At 51.1% G+C, this 16,121-nt stretch overlaps 5 protein-coding genes across 5 annotated transcripts; 2 read left to right on the top strand and 3 right to left on the bottom strand.

Moving 5' to 3' along the window:
* Positions 1-169: 169 nt before the first annotated feature.
* PFLUO_LOCUS9537 (uncharacterized protein) lies at positions 170-1,498 on the bottom strand (the record flags this gene model as incomplete). Its single annotated transcript, XM_073787375.1, has 1 exon — positions 170-1,498. The coding sequence occupies one exon, from the start codon at positions 1,496-1,498 to the stop codon at positions 170-172; it is 1,329 nt and encodes a 442-aa protein (XP_073643537.1).
* A 4,967-nt stretch (positions 1,499-6,465) lies between these two features.
* PFLUO_LOCUS9536 (uncharacterized protein) lies at positions 6,466-8,327 on the top strand (the record flags this gene model as incomplete). Its single annotated transcript, XM_073787374.1, has 4 exons — positions 6,466-7,033; positions 7,087-7,200; positions 7,247-7,499; positions 7,550-8,327. The coding sequence occupies 4 exons, from the start codon at positions 6,466-6,468 to the stop codon at positions 8,325-8,327; spliced, it is 1,713 nt and encodes a 570-aa protein (XP_073643536.1).
* A 490-nt stretch (positions 8,328-8,817) lies between these two features.
* On the bottom strand, positions 8,818-11,055 carry PFLUO_LOCUS9535 (uncharacterized protein; the record flags this gene model as incomplete). The annotated part of the gene is made up of 1 exon (XM_073787373.1): positions 8,818-11,055. The coding sequence occupies one exon, from the start codon at positions 11,053-11,055 to the stop codon at positions 8,818-8,820; it is 2,238 nt and encodes a 745-aa protein (XP_073643535.1).
* Positions 11,056-12,577: 1,522 nt separating this feature from the next.
* Positions 12,578-14,305, top strand: PFLUO_LOCUS9534 (uncharacterized protein; the record flags this gene model as incomplete). The annotated part of the gene is made up of 3 exons (XM_073787372.1): positions 12,578-13,120; positions 13,183-13,893; positions 13,940-14,305. 3 exons carry the CDS (start codon positions 12,578-12,580, stop codon positions 14,303-14,305), a joined length of 1,620 nt encoding a protein of 539 aa, XP_073643534.1.
* A 184-nt stretch (positions 14,306-14,489) lies between these two features.
* On the bottom strand, positions 14,490-15,959 carry PFLUO_LOCUS9533 (uncharacterized protein; the record flags this gene model as incomplete). The annotated part of the gene is made up of 1 exon (XM_073787371.1): positions 14,490-15,959. The coding sequence occupies one exon, from the start codon at positions 15,957-15,959 to the stop codon at positions 14,490-14,492; it is 1,470 nt and encodes a 489-aa protein (XP_073643533.1).
* Positions 15,960-16,121: the final 162 nt, after the last annotated feature.

The following is a 16,121-nucleotide window of genomic DNA, read 5'->3' as shown; positions in this document are numbered from 1 at the left end:
ATAGTAATTGTGTTATTGATATGAGAGATCTTTAGATATTCTTTATACATGAATAGCAAAATCATTTGTGCCTATGTAAGCTCCTTTTTTTTTGTTCAGTATGTACATTGGATCTTGCACAATTGGATGACTGTATAGGCAGTTATACAGTACTAACTGCAATTCAATATCAAGACGTTGGCCCTCCAACAGTGATAGTGAGAAGAGTGGGGTTCGGATCATTCAGAAGACCAGAGGCATTTGGCCCGCCATCAGGGGTCACATCATCATATGCAAAGGCATATCCCTTCCCGTCAGATTCATACTGGTGCACAATCTTGCTGTAGTAGTTTGTCGGCGTTGTCGTGTAGTAAGAGCTCGAGTCGAGGCTCGGTTGGACATTCCCTCCACTGACTAAAAATGTCGACCGGTCAAATGCGGCGCAGAGACGCGGAACAACAGCTAGATGAACGTCATTGTCACCTGATTCAATTGCAAATGGGCCGCTGTTGCAACCAAAGATATCGCTAGCGACTGGCTGCGCATAGCCTCGATTATCACCTGCGCAGTTCAAAGTACCGCTTGTCACTGTACAGTTAACTAGGCCAGCTGCAGCCTGGGTGTCGATTGTTAGTGGTGTAGTCTCGTATTGAGACCAGACATCAGCGACGTAGCTCGTCCAGTAGGTGTCAAAAGCGTCCGGCTCTAGGCTAATGTAGTCATAAGGAGCGATAACGCGGAGAGCATTGCCGCTAGTGTCAGTCATGCAGAGTTCGTTCCATGGCTGACCATCTGAGGCTGCTTGTGTAGCCAAATCGGTGCAGATGGATGATATAGCATCCACTGACACACCAAGAACGGATTGGGTGCCATCGCTGCCCTGAACCTCAATACCAAGCGGGAGACCAACGAAGTCGACATAGCTTAGATTGATCGTAATACCGCTAGAATCCGTTGTGAGCTCGACGAAGCCCCAGTTGGTGCTTGCACTAGGATCATCTGGGTTGACTGCAGATGGTTCCACAAGAGATAGAACACCGGTAGAAGCTATCACAGTCCAGAATGTCAATTCACCATCGGCGACCCAGACGCGACCCGAGGAAAAATAGCTCGGGAGGGTGAAGGAAGTAGTTGTTCCATAAGCACCAATAGGGATGGCAATATCGTCCGTTATTTCTTGGGGAGTTGTGGTACTGGTATTTGCTGTTGGAGTATACCAAGTTCCACTAGATGTAAGACAGACAATGTTCCCGTCGGAATCGAGTCCAGTAATATAGACGTTGACGGAATCGCTGTCAAAATTGTTGTATACGGAGACTGAGAGCTGCTCAGCGTCACTAGCTGACAGAGGAGTTGCAGACTGGTTAGGCCCTTGGTTGGACAGTGTCTCGTTGAGTGTATCTTGCGACGTGATGACAACATCATTGACACCACCGGGGTGCACAACAATAGGAACGGCTAAAGTGTGACCTAGAAGCGCGGCAATGGTTGCGGCGCTAAGGTTTTGGAAGACACGCATTGTAATCGATAGTTGGGGCAACACGCCACAGATCAAAGATTTGAAAGGCAGAAGGAGTGATAATGCTGGAATAAGCAAGTCTGCATATAGACACGAAGTATGCCAGATCAGAGGGTTTTATATAGCTATCCGTCGAGCGGACGAACTTGCCTTCTCCATTCCTGTGGCGTTCTGGTTTCTACGTTTCAAGCTCAAAATCACACGCATGTATGCCACCTTAGGAGTGTGATTGCGACTATATGGGATCGGAGGTGGCACTAGATCAGTCACGGAGAAGCGGAGTATTGGTATTGAGCCAAGCATTTCGGAAGCTTTCTACGTCGTCGCTTGGCATAAATTCTGGATGTGCATTAGGTCCTGCAGGGCCGAGGAGCAACATTCCTGGGGAGAATTGTCAAGTGGAAGCAACGTACCCGCCCCAAGGTTGGACCAACAACAGATGCGGTTATCGGGGGCCTGAGCTGTTGGATGTCGGACTCGGGATGTGACTTGGGGGCGAGTCTACCAGGAAATACCATTGGAGCTAGATACGCGACAAGTAGATGTGGCTGAAATCGCGATCAATTGACATGGCAATTCTTTAGGATTGCCTGAACTTCTCAGGGAGAAAGCGGTGCGCTTGTGGCATTTTCGTGCGGGAATAAAAGTAATTCCGCGTCTCCTCTATTGCCTGGTTGTTACCCGAGTTTCCGAAGGAAGATAAAAAGCCGCTATGCGGCTGTGATTCCCAAATAACGCCTTTAGATTAGAAATTGAATACCGATTTGCTGACGCCGATCTCATCGGCACATCTCTATTAGACCCAGAAAGGTGGGACAGCTAAACACGGACCAAGTCTTTCCCTCGGCCGTTTCCTCATTCAGGGTCAGCCAGCCCAGGACGCTTTTTTGAATCGGCATCGCGGAATTGCGGTAACTGAACCCTAAGTGCGATTTGTCTTGTCCGGGCCTAGATTGTTAACTTCTCCGTGCATAGTCGCATTGTTGATTTCTCCATGCATAGGCCTAGGCTGTTTACTTCTTCGTGCATAGGGCCTAGACTGTTGATTTCTCCGTGCATAGTCGCATTGTCCCATCGCGAGGGAAATTTGTGGGGAAAGTGGAGACAATGCCGGGGATTTTTTCTTGCCCCTGACGAATGCGCTTGTAGCTGCAGGAACGAGTTGTAACCAAGCATTGGTAGCCTGTAAGCACTAACATGTGCAACCTGATGCATTATCAACTCTCTAGCGGCAATTTTTGGGACTAGCGTTGGCACCCAAAATTGAAGGCATGGGTGTCTATTCTGTTTGGATAACCAACCAGATTAACGTATTTAACCACCGAGCCGAGGAGCAGATCAACGACTAATATTTTAGATCGATAAATCAGCCCACCAACGCCACTAATTTCATATTTCTACCTATCAGACCAATTAGAGCAATATGCGCTCTGGTGCTAAACTTGATTACAGTCGCTGCATCGCGGGTGCCGGGGGGTGGGGTGGGTGGCATTTTGGGCTTGATTCCTCGACTCCTTAGCTTCCAATCCACTAAAGCCCACTATCTGCGCTACGCGGTTTTCTTGCGCTTCTGGGACTGCATTTTCTGCACGTAGGTCGCGAACTTCCTGGTTCAAAATTGCTATAGTATGCAAGGCGAAACAGTACACTTTGACAAGCTGATTTAGTTCTCTCTCAATTGATGTAACCCATTCACAAACCCCTAGCTGTAGGAGAGCCCTTCGACCATAGTATTTGCTCTTCTGATAACCTTAGTAGTCGCAATTAGGCCTATTGCAAAGCCTATTTCGTCGAACTTGAAGATATATTCCGTTTGGATGCCGTTTTCGTCGACTGTACGTCGTACAAGGTCAAACCATGGCTGAATAATGCGTGGATCTTCGCATAAAGACCTTTGGTAATTATACCGATGATAAAGCCGCAATTTGAGCCCTGGATGGGGTCGAGAATAGTTAGATACCCAATTGACCCCAACGGCCTGACTATTGCGCCCGGGCAACAGACTTATTGGCAATATCCCTAATAATTGGTGGTCTAGGAACATATCCGCATTTATTTATAATCTATTATAGGAATGACTGCTCTTCTTCAGTAGTCAATTTATGACTACTTGTGCGCATAGCTTTACGTTCTGTCGTTCCATGTAGACGTGCTCAAAAAGTTCTAAATGGAATTCCAAATGTGCGTACAGTTTCGCGAATATATGGAAATTTCCATTTGTGTAGGATCTAACTACAGGCTGGAACCTACCCTCTTGATTATGGGAGTTTTGGGACTTTTGATTACGAATTAGGGGCATGGTGGGTAGTTGAAAGGGGGGAAGGGACGCGTTAGAGTGATTAGCTGACCGGGTGGCTGATGTGACTGGCTTACTTGTTCAATAAATACGTTACTTAAGTTCATTAACGTCTAATTAACTTCACTAACTAACTTAATCAAGTATTCACTTCGTGTTCAAGCATGCCGTGAGCATTTGTTTGGGGGCCAGAGGCGCAGACATGCGCCAAGAAGAAGCCGCTGCGGGCGCTTTTTTGCACATTTGCAGTGATACAACGATCTACTCACTGGGCATCACCTACTGCTTATTTGAGTTGCCTAAATTAGTCAGCGGTCAGCCTTGCCTGACCCAGAGTCGGGGGAGACACTGCTGACGATCCAACCTTTACTTCTTCAATACCTTGACTGACGCCCTCTACCCAATGACGCGCCAAATGGCAAAGATCAATTCAAAGAATGGCTGCGTTACTTGCAAGTACGCTATCCCCCGATGATTTATTGGGCTGTTATCTAACTAAATCCCTCAAAGGATTCGACACGTTAAATGCGGGGAGGAAAAGCCAAGCTGTGTGCAATGCACGAGCACCGGACGGAAGTGCGACGGCTATGACGCATCGCAGAAACAGCCACGACGACGTCGCGAAAGACCTAGTCTCCGCCCTACGGTGTCTCCAGAGTCTCGACTAGTTCTTGTACCCGGCACACGACGGGAGCGTGATTTTCTCAACATGTTCTCTGCTGAGACCTGCCACGCCCTATCCGGGCTCTTCCACTCCGATCTATGGCTCTATCATATACCTCAGCTCAGCCAGTCTCAACCGGTTATTCGTCATGCGGTCGCGGCTATCAGCGCCGCCCACAAGTGCCTCTTGGCGCCTGTGACGGAAACCGAACAGACTTCGCAGTTCGCACTGGAGCAGTATAACAAGGCGATCCGTGGCCTATTGGACAGCCCTCAGCCGCGCCCCAATCACTTGGATCTTACACTGATCACCTGCGCTCTGTTCGTCTGTTTTGAAACAGTTACGCGCAATAATCCTCAAGCCATGGATCATGCCGAAGCAGGACTTCGCATTCTGGCTCGACGGCAAGGCACACCTGGCGCCGAAGACCCTGAGTTCCCAACAAGCGACAGTATCAATAGAGAGTTATCCGACTTTTTTTCTTTGCTGAATATTGAGTGCACTTCCCGCGGTCGAAAGATGGTTCCATACAAAGCTCATATGGAGCAACCAACTCAGTCGGACAGAGTCAAGTTCACAACCATAATACAAGCCAGGAGAGCTCTGGTACGCATAACGACTGCATTCTTCCAGCTTATTCAGCGCATAACACCCCTCCCACACAAAGTCACAGAGCTCGAGCAGCAAGAACGCCTACAAGAACAACAAAGGCTGAAGAAAGAACATGATGACTGGTGGAAAGCATTTCAACAACTTCAAAAACGCCTACAAAAATCTCGAGCAGGATCAACAGACCCGCGTGCACCTTTAGTCCTTATAGCCCAACACCATTCCACTGCTATCATGAATGAAACTCTCCTCCGCCAGGACGAAATGATCTTTGACAATTTTGTTCCCGAGTTCGAAGAAATGGTCGAAGCGGCGGAGAAAATCCCAGAACTTTCCCCCCAAAACGGCTCCAGGCAGACATATAACCTGGAGCCTCATATCGGTCTTTCCCTGTACTGGGCGGCCCGAAAATGCCGCCATCCTTTAATAAGGCGGAGAGCTGCAGCAGCCATCAAAACGTCTTCACAGCTGGACTGTATGCATGACTTAGATGAGCTTTACTATACCGCGATACATAACATCAATAAGGAGGAAGTTTCTCTCTCGCATCTTCCTGTGGAACACAGAGTTCCTGAGTGTCAAGATCGGTTCTGGGACACTTTTATGCCCAATGAAAAACACTCCAACCCTTGCCAGATAATTTTCGTTCGCAAAGAGGGCCTGGAGGGTGGTTATAAATTAGAGGAGGATTATGTACATTGGTAAATAGAATCAGTCAATTGCATTCTGCATATGTTTACAGTGGCTTGGATAGTTTTAGGATACTTGAGAAATTTGTGAGCTTAAATCTCCAGATCTAGTATTGCACTAAAGAAACAATCTTACGGATAGGAAATAGGAAACAAAAGAATGGGATAGCTACTTCAGTTCATCCTGAAGTGTAAGCCTCATGGGCTGATGGGAGCTTTGCATAGGGAGATCGGGTTCAAGTGAACATCACAATAGTTCAACAAAAATAAGATAGCTCAATTGCCTTTACATTTTCGCTCCGCGGATCCTGTGTTTGCGACTTGCTTTCACAACGAAGCTGAAATAGTCCATGGCCCCCACACGTGAAATTTCCGACAGAGCCAATCAAGGTCTCTAGCCCCATTGTGGGTCACTCACTATGCACAAGGCTGTCTTTGAGTATTTACTAGTATTCGTAGGCCTTATTTTCTTATTTACCTAACCATTTAGGTTAATTACTTCTCTCCTTGCTTTCTTTCCATTGGCTCTATCGCGAATTTCTACATGAGTATAATTAACTGTAGACCTACTCAAGGCTGAGCTGGCATAGCTATTATTAGGAGGGATTGTCGAAATGCTATATAAGATGTCTGCTGGTCACTCAGACATTTTCGATTTCCTTTCATTTCTTCTGTTCATCATTACCTCACTTTCTCTGCTCCTGTCATGATGCAAACGATCCTCGCGTTGTCGGCTCTTTTGCCATTTGGTCTCGCCGCTTCGTCCAAACTCAACTACTGCTCTTTGTTGGGTCCTGTCTTCCCACCTCCTATCCAGCTATCTGACAGTCCGGACTTTATTGCTGCAACTAAAGATCTCTCGGCTATCCTTCACGATGCCATCCATGGCACCTCGAGCTTGAGCTCTATGTTCAAGTCCAACGAAACATCCTTCACGTTGCAAATATTCTCTGCCAAAGACGAATCAGCTCTCTTTGAATCCTACCATACGAGTCAGGCGGTCCAGGCGTATAAAGCAGGTGTCAAAAGCATCGACGAGAACACTGTATTCCGAATCGGCAGCGCCTCGAAGTTGATCACCGTTCTGCTGCTTCTGATCGAGAAGGGAGAGTCCGCGTTCAATGAGCCCGTAGCCAAATACGTCCCTGAGATACGAGAGGCCGTTGCTGCAATGCGCTCCAACACTACACAACAGCGAGATGCAATTGACTTCCTGAACTGGGAGCATGTGACTATTGGTCAAATTGCAAGCCAGATGTCGGGTGTTCTTCGCGACTGTAAGTTGCTAAGTAAAACACTTTTTGGACCACTATTAACTGAGGATGGGTAGATGGCTTTCTGGACCTGGCGCCTATGATTTCGAAACCGGCGAGTTCGGGCCTTCCGATTCTCCCCAAGTCAGAGATCCCTCCTTGTGGTACCACTAGCGCGTGCAGCAGAACCGGTATGCATACAGCCCGACACCGACGGCTCATGACTGACTCCAGCAGAGTTCTTCCGCGGTTTGATGGCTGGGCATCCCGTCGTGCCGGCTGGGTCCACACCTATTTACTCGAACGCTGCATACCAGATTCTTGCGTATGCAATGGAAACCATGACCGGCCAAAGCTACCAGTCTATGCTTTCCAAAAACCTCATAGATCCGCTTGGTCTTAAAGGCTTCAGCTACAGTGCGCCAAGTGCATCGGAGGGCATTATCCCCGACCCAATATATTGGGCTCTAAATGGCGGCGGCGAAACACCGTAAGTCAACATTCCTATCTTCTAAACCACATAAAGCTGACGACAAACAGAGCGGGTGGTCTCTACTCCTCTACCAAGGACATGGCAAGCATTGGCCGTGCTATCCTTAGCAACAGATTACTCCCAGATTGTATCAAGAGACGGTGGATGAAGCCTGATACGCACACGGGCTCCTTGGAGTTTAGTGTGGGTGCTCCATGGGAGATCTACTCATACACGAAGGATTCGAGAGTGATTGATCTGTACACCAAGGCCGGCGATCTGGGAGGCTACTCATCAATGCTTGCTCTTTCTCCAGATCACAACGTGGGCTTCACTATTTTGGCCGCCGGTGTAGGAACTACGGAGGCTGTCGCAGGCCTTTCAGACGTGGTGACTAACGCGATCCTTCCAGCTTTGGAGGATGCCGGGAAAGCAGAAGCCAAAACCAAGTTCGAGGGTGTTTACAAGTCGAGCCAGACGAACACTACTATTTCAATCAGCACTGACGAGGGGCCCGGTCTGAAAGTGGACTCTTGGGTCCGGGATGGTGACAACATGTTCACCGTGCTCTCGGCTATCGAGGGAAGCTCTGTGAACAGTGTCCGTCTCTATCCGACAGGACTGCTCGCTCCAGGCGAGATTTCGTTCCGCGCAATTATTCAGGATTTAACTGCCTCGCAAGGCATCGGTCCTATCACCCGTTCGTGCTCGAGCTGGGAGTTGGAAGATGGCAAGGTCTATGGAAACATTGGAATAGATGAGTTCGTCTTTACTGTGGATTCTTGCGGCAAGGGAACGGGACTGTCGCCTCGCGCCTGGCGGGACTACCTCGTCCACCAGCATTGAGAGGGGTTTGTTCTGCTGGTTACCAAATTTGGTACAGTTTATTGTAGACCAGGGGGGAATGAGCTTCACTCATTCGAGAACTAATTTGTATAATTTTGTTATTCTAACGGCCCTATAGGCTCTTTATATCTAAGTATCACAGCTCTAGGCGCCGAATTTGGTCCAAATTGTAAAACTATATTAAATCCGAAGCCCCTGGTAAAGTGTTTAAAAAGGGCTAATACCCAGCTCCGAAAAAAAGCATCAATCAATTGCTTTAAGCCCCTTTTACAAATGAGTGGTTAGTTGTTCAAATGATTTACAATTTACAATGCCGAGTTCTTTTTCGGCTCATAAGACTTTACTAAATTAAACACGCGAGGTAAAAAGCATTTAGAAACTCATTGAAGTCTTAGCTAAATACAAGACTATCACATCTTCATTTTAAAATATCAATCTGGTAACATTGACAGAGCGCAGTGCGAATCTTCTAAAAGGCAAATCACAAATTTCACAGACGAGCGCGGCCCGAGCCAGCCGAGGAGGCCAGGTCGAAGCGATCAAGGTTCATGACCTTGTCCCAAGCAGCGATAAAGTCCTTGACGAACTTCTCCTGTCCATCAGAGCTACCGTACACCTCAGCGATGGCGCGCAGCTCAGCGTGTGAGCCAAAGACCAGATCGGAGCGAGTAGCAGTCCACTTCTTCTGGCCCGTCTTGCGGTCCACGCCCTCGAAGAGCTCGGAGTCGGGGGTGGCTGCCTTCCAGACGGTGTCCATATCCAGCAGGTTGGTGAAGAAGTCGTTGGACAGCTGGCCAGGGCGCTGAGTGAAGACACCGTGCGCGGAGCCGTCGTAGTTGAGGTTGAGGGTACGCAGACCACCGATCAGAGCGGTCAACTCCGGAGCGGAGAGGGTGAGCAGGTGAGCACGGTCGATGAGGAATTGCTCGGTGCGGACACGGGGAGTGGATTTGCCGTAGTTGCGGAAGCCATCGGCATACGGCTTCAGGTACTGCACGGAGTCCACGTCGGTCTGCTCCTGCGAGGCATCGGTGCGGCCCGCGGTGAAGGGGACGGGGTGGCCAGAAACCTTCTCGAGACCGGCGCTTCCGGCCAGGACGATGAGATCGGCCAGGGAGACCTTCTTGTTTCCACTCTGGGAGCTGTTGAAGCGGCGCTGGACATCCTCCAAGACGGACAGGACCTCGCGCAGCTGGGCCGGGTTGTTGATATCCCAATCCTTCTGGGGAGCCAGGCGGATTCGGGCACCGTTGGCACCGCCGCGCTTGTCGCTGCCACGGAAGGTAGAAGCGGAGGCCCACGCGGTCGAGATGAACTTCGTGGGGGCGAGGCCGGAAGCCAGAATCTCCTTCTTCAGCGCAGCAATGTCCGCCTCGTCGATGAGTGGGTGGTCCACGGCGGGGACCGGGTCTTCCCAGATCAGAGTCTCCTGGGGGATCTCGGGACCGAGCCAGCGTGCGCGGGGGCCCATGTCACGGTGAAGCAGCTTGAACCAAGCACGAACAAAGGCTTCGTGAAGCTGTTGCGGGTTCTCATGGAAGCGGCGGGCGATCTTCTCATAGGCCGGGTCGAAACGCAGAGAAAGATCGGTGGTCAGCATGCGAGGCTTGTGCTTGACGTTGGGGTCGTGGGCATCGGGGATGAAAGCGTCCGCATCCTTAGCCACCCACTGGTTGGCACCAGCGGGACTCTTGGTCAACTCCCACTCAAACTTGAAGAGGTAATCGAGGAAGTCGTTGCTCCACTTGGTGGGGGTCTTGGTCCAGATCACCTCCAGGCCGCTGGTGATGGTGTCCTTGCCCTTGCCAGAGGCGTGGCCGTTGGTCCAGCCGAAACCCTGCTGTTCAAGGCCAGCGCCCTCGGGCTCCGTGCCGACATTATCAGCGGAAGCGGCACCGTGCGTCTTGCCAAAGGTGTGACCACCGGCAATCAGAGCAACGGTCTCCTCGTCATTCATGGCCATGCGGCCAAAGGTAATGCGGATATCACGCGCGGCCGCAACAGGATCGGGAACGCTGTTGGGGCCCTCGGGGTTGACGTAGATCAGGCCCATGACGACGGCGGCCAGAGGGTTTTCGGGATCACGCGTGTTGATATCGCTCTGGCGGCTCTTGTCGGCATCCGACTCGTGGGTGTAGCGCTCGGCATTGCCGAACCACTCCGTCTCGGCACCCCAGTAGACGGACTCGTCGGCCTCCCACTTGTCAGGACGACCGCCAGCGAACCCAAAGGTCTTCACGCCCATGGACTCCAGGGCGACGTTGCCAGTGAGCAGGAGCAGATCAGCCCACGAGATCTTGTTGCCGTACTTCTGCTTGATCGGCCAGAGCAGACGACGAGCCTTGTCCAGACTGACGTTATCCGGCCAGCTGTTGAGGGGCGCAAAGCGCTGCTGTCCCTCACCACCGCCACCCCGGCCATCGAAGACACGGTAGGTTCCGGCGCTGTGCCAGGCCATCCGGATGAACAGGCCGCCATAGTGGCCAAAGTCGGCAGGCCACCAGTCCTGCGAGTCGGTCATCAGGGCATGCAGGTCCTTCTTGACGGCCCAGTAGTCCAGGTTCTTGAAAGCAGCGGCATAGTCGAAGTCCTTGGTCATAGGATTGGTGACATCGGTGTGCTGGCGCAGGATGTTCAGCTTGAGCCCCTCGGGCCACCAGTCACGGTTCCTGGTGCCGCCACCAGCGACATTGGCGCTGTTATTCTTTTTAACGGGACATTCACTCATGGTTGTAGATGGGGAAGGAGGAGGAGGTGGGATGATGGAGGAAAGACAGAAGAAGAGGAAGAGGAGGAGGGATGAAGCAGGGGGCGAGCCCCTCTTAAGAGGTTAGACGAGCGTAATGCACGTATTATGGCGCGTTTCATTGGGCACACCGCCGCGTGCGGGGAGGCGGGGTTTGGTTGGCGGCCTTGACCGGTCAATCACGGCTGTTGATCGATGACGGCCATCCCCGCGTTCCCCCGGTGATTATTGTGGTGGCCATCATTGGACAACGAGAGGGTCCGGTAGTGATTGGGATTGCTTGGGTGGCATTCTTCCACCATCCACAAAACATGTTGCGCAATACTATCAGAATGTGTTTGTTTGGAGGTGATGATGCAACGATCCGACTACGTTTGTCAGCTCCGCGGTCGAGAACATTATGCCTCGGACCCGCGGAACGCTTAACCTAGTGTGGGGTTGATCCCAATCTGCGCGACAACGCTCGCCATTCCACCCGGTCATTTCCGCACATGAACAAATGATTGTACAGAACCATTTTTTGCAGATCCGGTAGTGAAGCATGATACTTAGGCATGGATTCCAAGCAATGTCTTTTATTTTCATAGATTCAAATATCTATCTCCAATCCAGGGTGCATCGATAACACCAGGACCGACAAGCATGGGGAACAACCGTCCATTTCGGGACATAGGTGGCACCGAGATGACCAAATCAACGGGCTTACTTATGGAGGCCGAAATCATAAGCATCCGTTCGGAAAGACAGTCTCCGGAACTTTTGATTTGAATCCAGGGCTCGCTGGATCACATGATGGCACCTGACCTCACCTGACTACCCAAATTTTCGTTCTTCCGCTCGGCCATTGTCCGAATCTCGCAGGGTTAAGGATTCACCCCGAAGCCTGACGAATTGTGGAGAGAATGTGTGTTCACCAGCTGCTTCCGCTGGAGCCGGTGGCCCAGTGATGTGCATGGAGTTCATGTAATGTAGCGATGGAGAATGGGCCGGAAAAGTCCTATTCGATTTCGCCAGGAAAGTAGCGTAAATATGATAGTGACCGATCACGAAACAATGGGCCAGGATGTATCTGCAAGACAATCGGCTGCTCACCGAGCCATCTGACGAGAAAAATCTGCGCTACCACGACTCCAGTAGGAGGCCAAGCATGTCTATATACTGCGCGCCGTTCGCGCCAGCCGGCTGAACGTTCTCTTCGGGGAAAACGCTCCCCCGGTCCAAGTTCCCACCACAGGGCATCATAATCCGCGAAAGCATCACCGCTTCACCTACAAACCCCATGTTGCCCCAGTCTATGGGGGAAGGCGCGGCATAGCTTGTGGAGAGGGCTCGCTCAAAGGGAAAACCCACACGACTGCATCCATTGAGGTGGTCAATATTACTTAGGAGCCCCCCAGGCCCATTGTTTCTTCTTTGCCCACCCAGACCTGAGGACTTTTTTGGTCTTTCTCCATCGCCAACTTTCCCTTCCTCCTCACTTGATCGCTGTCCTTCCTATCAAGCAATGGGCATTCTCGCGCTCGTCGAGGACCGGCCGACGCCGAAGGCCGTCTACAACTGGCGAATCTACCTACTCGCCGCTATTGCATCATGCGGCTCTAATATGATCGGATATACGAGTGCCTTCATCGGTACGACGATTACTCTCAAGTCCTTCGAGCAAGAGTTCGACCTCACAAACGCCCACACGACGCAGGCACAACGAGACTTGATCAGTGAGAACATCGTGTCTCTCTTCATTGCCGGCGCCTTCTTCGGAGCACTGCTAACCTACGGCGTGTCGCATGTCTGTGGCCGCAAATGGAGTTTGGTCATTGCTTCAGCTATCTTCACCCTCGGTGGTGGCCTGCAATTAGGCGCCAATCATGCCCGAGGACTTGGTATCATGTATGCTGGGCGTGTGCTGTCTGGTTTAGGCACCGGCATCGCGTCGAATGTCATTCCTGTCTATCTTTCCGAACTGGCACCCCCTGCTATTCGTGGCCGGTTGGTCGGAATGTATGAACTGGGCTGGCAAATTGGTGGACTGTTGGGGTTCTGGATCAACGTATGTTTTCTTGCCAACCGATTCCTTTCCCACAGAAATGCTAATGTTTCCTTTTCGTAAAGTACGGTGTGGAGCAGCACATGAACCCTAGCCACGAGCAATGGATCATCCCGTTTGCCATCCAGATCGTCCCATCGGGAATGCTCTTCCTCGGTGCCCTCTGGATGAAGGAATCTCCCCGCTGGCTCTTCCTCAAGGGCTATCGAGACAAGGCGATGCAAAATCTCTGCTGGGTGCGCCAGCTAGATGCTACGGACATCTACATTCAGGAGGAAGTTGCAGCCATTGACCAAGCACTGGAATACCAGCGGGTCACTATCGGCATCGGTTTCTGGAAACCCTTCCAGGCAGTCGCCACCCGCAGCAACGTGATGTGGCGCCTGTTCATCGGATGTATGCTGTTCTTCTGGCAGAACGGATCGGGAATTAACGCCATCAACTATTATTCCCCGACCATTTTCACCAGCATCGGGGTGTCGAATGCCAACGTGGGTCTGACCACCGGTATCTTCGGTGTTGTCAAGGCCTTCATGACCATTGTATGGCTGCTGTTCCTGGTCGACCAGCTCGGGCGCAGAAATCTGCTTCTCGGGGGTGCCATCACGGGCTCGATCTGCATGTGGATTATTGGCGCCTATATCTGTGTCACCAAGCCGCAGGCCCATCCTAGCAGCCACCTCAACAGCGGCGGTATCGCTGCTATCTTCTTCTTCTACCTATGGACAGCCGTGTACACGCCGACCTGGAACGGCACACCGTGGGTTATCAACTCGGTAAGTCATTCGATAATATCAGTATCCGTCCATTAACATTAAACAGGAATTCTTCGACCCCAACTTCCGATCGCTGGCGCAAGCCGCCACAACAGCCAGCAACTGGCTCTTCAACTTCCTCGTCTCCCGATTCACCGAGCAGATGTTTGCAACAATGCACTACGGTGTGTATTTCTTTTTCGCTTCGCTGTCCTTCCTGGCTTTCTTTTTCGCCTTCTTCTTTGTCCCGGAGACAAGCGGTATCCCGCTGGAAAAGGTCGACCGTCTGTTCGAGTGCAAGCCTGTCTGGAAGGCCAACGCGATCCTGAAGGCTCAACTTAAGGACGAAGAAGAGGAATTTCGATTTGACGTCAAGCAAGGTTCTGTTCACCAGGAGAACGATGAGCAGGAACAACAAGAACAACAGGCATGAGCGCTGGCGCAGAGCCAAAATTCATAGACGGTTTTCATAGACTGGGCTTTTTCGGTGTACAATAGATGGGATAGATGGATGGTATAGAGAACCTAGTTTTGCAATAGCATTTATTTTTCTACAACTCTGGTCAAAGTACATTTACATGCAGACAAGCAAAGCTAAATACATCAATCTCTGAAAATCATTTCCCAACCTCCGCTCCCCAGGGAAGGTCCTTGGGATAAGCAGGCAGATCTTTACTATCGGGGTGATCATCATTGAAGTCCCACCTATCCGGCACATCCATTCCAGCCTCGAGATGGTGTCTCACCAAAAGCATGGACACACCATCGCGATACAGCCACGCATCCTCAGTACGGCGCTGCCACTTCTCAACAGCCTGGCGCATATCCTCCAAAATCGCACTATACTCAGGGTCCTTAGCCAGATTACGCACTTCTTTAGGATCGGCCTCGATATCATAAAGCTCCTCAGCGGGACGAAAGAAGTAATCCTTCAGCGGCCTGGATCCAATCATCTTAGGACTAGTCTCGGAGTTGCGAATATCCTCCCAGGTTAGGGATCCGTAGATATCACCAGCAAAGGGGAAGTCGAGCCGCCAGGCGATGTTGCGGTGGTACTTGAATCGGCGGTTGCGCATGAAGCGCGTGGGCCAGTAGTTGGTAATTTCGTGGAAGGTATGCGAGCCGAAGACACAACCCCAGTCCTCGAACTTGGTGGACTCGGACACAATGGGAAGAATCGAGCGACCTAGTCGGGCTGGGTGCTGGGGTGTTGGATACTGAGCCCAGTCGAGGATTGTGGGGAGGATGTCTATGTAAGAGACCATGTTTGGGTTGGTGACGCCTGCGGATGAGCCGGGGCACTTCATTATCATCGGAAGACAGACACCCGCGTCGTAAAGGGTTGTCTTGGAGTTGATGAAGGGGGGTCCATTGTCACTGACGAAGACGATCAAAGTGTCGTCAGCGAGTCCGGATTTCTTCAGTCCGTCAAGGACCATGCCGACCCCTTGATCCAGGCGGGAGATAGACTGGTAGTACTCCGAGAACTCGAACCGGACTCCCGGGAGATCATTGACAAAGTGCTCAACCTTGACGTCCTCGGGCGAATACTCGATCTTCTTTACTCGCGGATCGTACTTGCCATCATTTCCAAAGCCCGAGCGGGTACGATCGCGATGGGGATCAATAAAACCAATGGTCAAAAAGAAAGGCTTCTTCTCCGCGCTGGAACGCTCGATAAAGGCAGTCGCTTGATCCGCTATATCTGCGACATCACGGCTACCGCTCTCAGCGCACATTTCCCAGGGGTACACGTTTGATGGCCCGACGTGAAGCTTGCCAATCAAACCGGTTGAATACCCATGCTTGTTAAAGAGCGCAGGTGCCGTTTCAACATGATCATAGGTGGTAAAATGATGCCGGCCATTGGCAAGACCATACTGCCCGTTCTGATGCGTATGCAGACCGGTGTAAATGACAGAGCGACTAGCACTGCAAGACGCCGTGCTGGTGAAGGCCTGGTCAAATTTGGTTCCCTCTGAGGCTAGCTGGTCGAGATTGGGGGTTTGGATTTTGGTGTTTCCATAGCAGCCTAGTTGTTTGCCCAGGTCATCGGCGATCATAAGAAGAACGTTTCTCTTGGCCATGGTGGTGGCTGTGTGAATTTCAGGTTGGTTGCAAGAGAGAAAGGCTCTGCCGCTTCAACTTTTCTAAGTTCTGATAGACCCTGGAATGGAGCGGAGCTTTTAAACCAGGAACTTTCGGCCTTTGATGTGCCGCCGGATATCGCTAAAGTAGCGTGTCCTGTA

Source organism: Penicillium psychrofluorescens (genome assembly GCF_964197705.1).
Source record: "Penicillium psychrofluorescens genome assembly, chromosome: 6".
Lineage (NCBI taxonomy): Eukaryota > Fungi > Ascomycota > Eurotiomycetes > Eurotiales > Aspergillaceae > Penicillium > Penicillium psychrofluorescens.
This window is presented reverse-complemented; position numbering and strand designations above follow the sequence as displayed.